The sequence below is a fragment of the Grammomys surdaster genome, unplaced genomic scaffold (genome assembly GCF_004785775.1).
Source record: "Grammomys surdaster isolate TR1022 unplaced genomic scaffold, NIH_TR_1.0 206, whole genome shotgun sequence".
Lineage (NCBI taxonomy): Eukaryota > Metazoa > Chordata > Mammalia > Rodentia > Muridae > Grammomys > Grammomys surdaster.
This window is the reverse complement of record NW_021604651.1, coordinates 7,324,750-7,330,922: the sequence shown is the minus strand read 5'-3', so window position 1 is coordinate 7,330,922 and position 6,173 is coordinate 7,324,750. Positions and strand designations below refer to the sequence as shown.

General features: G+C 46.8%; 1 protein-coding gene across 2 annotated transcripts in view; it reads left to right on the top strand.

The window, feature by feature from the left end:
* Cgnl1 (cingulin like 1) overlaps positions 1 to 6,173 on the top strand; it is a 103,675-nt gene that overhangs the window by 75,194 nt on the left and 22,308 nt on the right. For both annotated transcript variants that reach the window (XM_028771380.1, XM_028771379.1), the window contains 2 exons: positions 2,353 to 2,505; positions 3,354 to 3,524. In XM_028771380.1, the coding sequence (XP_028627213.1) occupies positions 2,353 to 2,505; positions 3,354 to 3,524 (324 nt within the window). The remainder of the gene's footprint in view (positions 1 to 2,352; positions 2,506 to 3,353; positions 3,525 to 6,173) is intronic.

The following is a 6,173-nucleotide window of genomic DNA, read 5'->3' as shown; positions in this document are numbered from 1 at the left end:
AAGACAGCTACAATGCATTCATATATAATAAATAAATAAATCTTTAAAAAAAAAATTAATAGTTATATGACTACCTCTTATCAGATTCAATAAACAGCAGTGGGATGCCCCTTAACATAGGATAAAAATTCTAGCCATTTCCAGTGGAGTCACAGTTTTTGGAGCAGATGGGAATCCATAAACTTGAATTTGAGCATTATCTTGCTTCTTCTTTTTCTTTTCTTTTTTTCTTTCTTTCTTTTTTCTTTTTCTTTTTTTGGTTTTTCAAGACAGGGTTTCTCTGTGTAGTCCTGGCTGTCCTGGAGCTCACTTGGTAGACCAGGCTGGCCTCGAACTCAGAAATCCGCCTGCCTCTGCCTCCCAAGTGCTGGGATTAAAGGCGTGCACCACCGCCGCCCGGCATTATCTTGCTTCTTTATGGATGGATGAATTTGGGCTATGTCTTTGTAGCAGTGACTTTTTAGAAAAATTTTCTCTCAATCCACCCCCGTGGCCCATGTGAGTGAGTGTGTGTGTGTGTGTGTGTGTCTGTGCGTGCACCCCTACCCGTGCCATCCCAAGGTCACCACCATCAGGGAAGATGTAGAGTTGGCTTATGTGCTTGTGTGCACAGGACCACACAGGCATCTGTGGAAGCCAGGGGCTAACAGGGATGTCTTCTTCTATTGCTTTCCACCTATTTTGTTTTGTTTTTTGAGACAGGGTTTTTCCTCATGTAGCCCTGGCTGTCCTGGAACAAGCTTTGTAGACCAGGCCAGACTTGAGCTCACTGAGCTCTGCCTCCTGAGCCTCCTGAGTGCTGGGATTAAAGGCGTGCAGCACCACTGCCAGCACTGCCGTGGCTGGTGAGAGGTGGGGTGATGTACTACATCCACATTTTTGAGATCTAGTTCCTTAGAGTTTACCTCACATGTTGGAATCGACCTCACTGGTTGCAACAATTCCTCTTCCTTCTTCTCCTCCCCAACCCCAGGAAGTAAACTCCAAACAGAAACCCCAGGGTTTGCTCTGCTCTTGCTGTATGGCCAGCTGTAGCTGTAGTGGGCAGATTGCCCTCACTCTAGCATCTGTCTTAGGGTTCTATTGCTGTAAAGAGACACCATGATCAAGGCCACTCTTATAAAGACAAACATGTAGTTGGGGCTGGCTTACAGTTTGAGAGATTTAGTCCATTATCATCATGACGGGAAGCATGGCACTGTGCAGGCAGACATGGTGCTGAAGGAGCCGAGAGTTCTATATTTTGATCCACAAGTAGCAGAAGGGGACTGTGTGCTGCACTGGGCAGAACTTGAGCATAGAAGACCTCAAAGCCCACCCCCACAGTGACACACTTCCTCCAACAAGGCCACACCTCCCAATAGTGCCATCCCCTATGGGCCAAGCATCCAAACACATGACTCCATGGAGACCGTTCCTATTCAAATCCCCGCACCTTAATATTTTTCTTTGCTCTGTTTTCCCCAACAGCTTTTGTTGGTCTTGGTTCCCTATAGGGGTGAACTTCAGCAGCCTGGAAAATGTTTGCTGCTAAAGCACATCCCATCCCCCTGCTGCCCAAGTTTAGGAACCAGGAGACCACCCCAGGGATTTTTTCACTCTCATGCTGCACACTTGGCAAGCACACCTATAGTATACTCTGCAAACCCAGGGGAGCCTGGGATGACTTAGGAATAGCTTCAAGATACATGGGTATCTGGATGTGACAGCAGATTATAAACTGTTAAGCACTGTGTCCAAATGTCAGCCATTGTTCTATGCAGCCTCTTGCAAGGATGTAAGACAAAGCAGGTCTTAAGAGTTCCCGTGCTGGGTGATGGCAGCAGTGCACAGGTTTAATCCCAGCACTTGAGAGGCAGAGGCAGGCGGATCTCTGAGTTCGAGCCCAGCCTGGTTTACAGAGTGAGTTCCAGGACAGCCAGGGCTACACAGAGAAACCCTGTCTCAATAAAAATAAGTATATAAATAAATGAATGAATTAAAAAAATAATAACATTTCTGTACTTGGCCGGAGATTGAGCTCAGCTGCTAGGGCACTTGTCCAGTTGGTTTAGTTTGGTCTGCAATATCACTGTCCTGTTTTGAGAACAAACATTCAGATTTAGGAGTCTAGCCTAAACCTCCCCGGCCGCTGCGGCTGCCTGGTGTACTTCCCTAACTCATCCTTCCTATGGAGGTGGCCAGTTAAGTCAGTTTGCCTTTTGGGTCCCTGATCTCCTTGATTCTTTCCCCTTTACCTAGAAGTGATGGATTTCATTGCCTTTGTGGTGTGGCTGTCAAGTTCCCTGTGCCACCTGTGGCAGAGAGGACAAGGTTAAGGTGAGTGGCAACGCTGAGTTTTTCCATCTGCAGAGAGAGCTGAGCCAGATCTCCCAGGAGCAGAAGGAGCTCCTGGAGAAGCTCCGGGACGAGGCGGAGCAGAAGGAGCAGCTGAGAAAGCTGAAGAATGAGATGGAGAGTGAGCGGTGGCACCTGGACAAGACCATTGAGAAGCTGCAGAAGGAGGTGAGAGGGCAAGAGAGCAAAGAACAGGCAGGCCCAGGAGCCCAGCGCTTTCTCCCTTAAAGGCTCAGGAAACCCAACGTCCCCCCAAGCACAGATGCACCTGGACAGTGCAGATCCTTGCAGCCATTCCTTGACTCAGCGAAAATTCCAGATGCAGAGAAACTTAGCTAAAAAATGTAAATACTAAAACCCTCAGGGCCCTGGGCACCTGGTCACTTGCTAACAATAAACAGAGCCGGCCTGGTGTGGACACACACTTAACCAATGGTCCTTGACCTGGAGTTGAGGCCTCTGGGCAAAGTCCGTATATTCAGATATGTCTCTCTGACATATCTAGGAGTGACAAAGGCAGTTTCTAAACCCTGAAACTTCTGCCCCTTAACTCACCTCTGCTCAGAGAGACACTCACAGGGAAAGGAGCGTGCCGATGTTGACCGGCTCCCTGCCTTCTAGAAGTATCCACAGGAGGCTGCCATTTTCTGATACCTACCCTGTGCCAAGCATTTTGCTTGTGACTTCTTAGCTCTAACTAGAGTTCTATCTGGGTCTCAGCTATGGCAATCAATGCCTCTGGAAGGTAGATGGGATTTCAGTGTTTCCAAAAGAACAGTGCCAAAGTCCTCAGTGGCTAAGGATACACCTGAACCATACACTGGTTAGCGAAAAGCAAAGTTCTGACCTCAGGACTGCATCCAGCCCCTAGATACTCTTCCATGCAAGACAGGGTTAAGCCAGACCTCACAGCCCAAGGCCTGTGCTTGGCAGTGATGCGAAGAGATCCTTTCCATTTGGGAATGGGCTCCAAAAGGAGCACGGCAGGGTCCCTCATACCATGCCACTTCCTCTAGATGGCTGACATTGCTGAGGCCTCCCGAACATCCTCTTTGGAGCTGCAGAAGCAGCTGGGTGAGTATAAGGAGAAGAATCGCCGGGAGCTTGCAGAAATGCAGACACAACTGAAGGAGAAAAGCCTGGAAGTGGAAAAAGCCAGACTGGCAGCCTTGAAAATGCAAGATGAGGTAATCCTGCGGGTACTCCTCTTTTATGTCTCATGAGTGCCCTTCAGCTTGCTTTGCAAGGCTTCTGTTGAGGGGCTGGGGCGGGGAAATGCTTAGGGAAACTTTGGGGCTTGTTTTGGTCTCTGTTCTCTCGTGATTACGTGCAAGTAGCATCCTAAGATGCAGAGCTCCCACTGATACACAAGTGAGACAGGAACAGCTTTAACTGGACCACCATCTGGTTTGGTCCAAAGTTTTCTGCCTGAAAAATTGAATCACCTTTTGTAGAGCAAGAATATTGCTGTGTCCATCTGTGTCCAAACATGTCGCTCACATCCGTGCCTTCTGTTATCCCTAGAACAAGATGGCAGGAAGTGACAAAGGTCTTTCAACAACTTTTTTTAATAGATGACTAGGTTCTTTTAACAACCATTTTGTTTCTTTATGTGTCTCTGTCTCTCTGTTTCTCTCTGTCTCTGTCTATCTCTGTCTCTGTCTTTCTGTCTCTGTCTCTCTGTCTCTCTCTCTTCCTCTCTCTCTCCCTCCCTCCTTTCCTCCCTTTCTCCTCCCCTCCCTCCCTCCATCCCTCCCTCCCCCAAATCAGTTCTCCTGCTCCATGCTCCCAAGTGCTAAGATTACAGGCAGGCATGAGCCCCCACAGCTAACTGTGAGTTTATCCCTTGACCACTGAATGATAGTGAGCAAGCTGTCTCAGCTTTCTCAGCATCGCCTTCTACAAAACATTAGTAGCTTAATGATAAATAAGATAATGAAACAGTATAGTGAGGACCTGGACATTCAATACACATTTCTCTTTCTTTCTCAACTCCTCCTCCCCCAACCTCCCAGTGCAAAGAGCCCACAGATTCCACAGGAAAACAAGTTTTCTTTAAGAAAAACAAAGAAGAACCAAACTTTTAATTTCTTTGATGATCAAAGGAAAGTTTCCCCCTGAGTCAGTGCTGAACCCATCAAAGAACAATGGATATTTATTACAGATTTCCAGAACACTTCTGAAAGGCCCCTGATAACGGGTCCGCTCTGCCTCAGGGTTACATGACACAGGATTCCAAGAAAACAGAAGCCAGCACAGCACAGCTCTCTTTGCTGTGAGAAGAATATTCTTTTCATTTTTAGAGCAGATGGGTGGAAGGGCTCAGACATTTGCCAGAACACATCAAATACCTGGTCTGCTTTAACTTCAAAAGGTCACAGTGTCACTGTGACCCTAAACAGGGATCTACATGGCTATTTGTATAAATATTTTTGGGCTAGACACTTTAGTGGAGAAGGAACCATGAAGATCCTCCACACAGATAAAGAAGCAGATGGCCACAACGATTCAGTAAGGCCAGACGGCTGCCATTCTGCCTGTGGTGTGAGATAGCCAGGTTCAGGTGAGGGTGGCCTTTGACCTTTAGGAAATAAGGTTTAGAGTTTGTCTTTAGTTCATTTACTAAATCCTGCTAACTACTTAAAGGTGGTATTGACAGGTTAAAAAGGTATTTGCTTATTTGCATTTTTTATTAGTAGATGAATTAATTTATACGACAACTTATCCTATCAACAAATTATCTGCTAATTTATTGGCAGGTTGATTAATTTACACGGCAGTTGGTCTCATTATGACATCTCACATATGGATCTCCCATCTCTTGAGCCTGTTCACCTCACCACCCTCTCTGGTCTCCTCTCTCCTGCTGATCCCCTTCGCTCCCCTGGCCCTCCTACTGTCTCATCTGTGTGGGTCCCCATCAGTTTAGGGTTGCTCTTAGGAGTCCAGACAACTCAACAGAGGCTACACCACTGAAGAAGAAAATGTTGGTCTTTCCATGAGCAACAATTAACTGACCATCAATCCTCAGGGTGGGCCTGCGTAAGCCCCTCCCAGCTCTGTGATGGATGGTTGGTGGGCTCAGGCTTGTGCAGGTTGATCCCAGGGGCTTAGTGCAATGGTGGTGCCATGCCTATGACAGTGCTCCCACGCACTGTACCCCCTCCCTGGCTCATCCATTTTATTCTGTCTCCTCTTCTGTGATGTTCCTGGATGGGGTAAGACAGATGTCACGTTTAGAGGTAGCTGTCTTGATTCTTATTGTCTGAGAGCAAGTTAGCCTTAGACACTGGATTTGGAGAATTCTCCTTACCTCAATGCTTGGTACTAGACTCTCAGAGTGGGGAGTGCTCCTTACCTCAATGCTTGGTACTAGACTCTCAGAGTGGGGAGTGCTCCTTACCTTGATGTACTAGAAGACTTTCTCATTTCAGAGATCTTGAAATTATTTGTGGAAATTTTTACTTGTTTGCCATTTCCAATCCAAAAAACCCACACAAATCCAAAATGTCTTTTAGTTTTGGATTCTGGAGTCAAATGCTCCAAAGTTTTGTCTTTTTTAAAAAGTATTTATTTTATGTATATAATTATCTTGCCTACATGTATATAGGTGTACCACATGTGAGCCTGGTGCCCAGAGATGCCAGAAGGAGGCATCAGATCTCCAGGACCTGAAGTTACAAATGGTTGTGAGCTGCCACACGGGTAGTGGTTTTAACCACAGAACAGTCTCTCTCCAGCCCTCCTGCATGTCGGCCTTTTGAGCGGGGATCCTAAGCTGTACTATCTCTCTCTCTCTCTCTCTCTCTCTCTCTCTCTCTCTCTCTCTCTCTCTT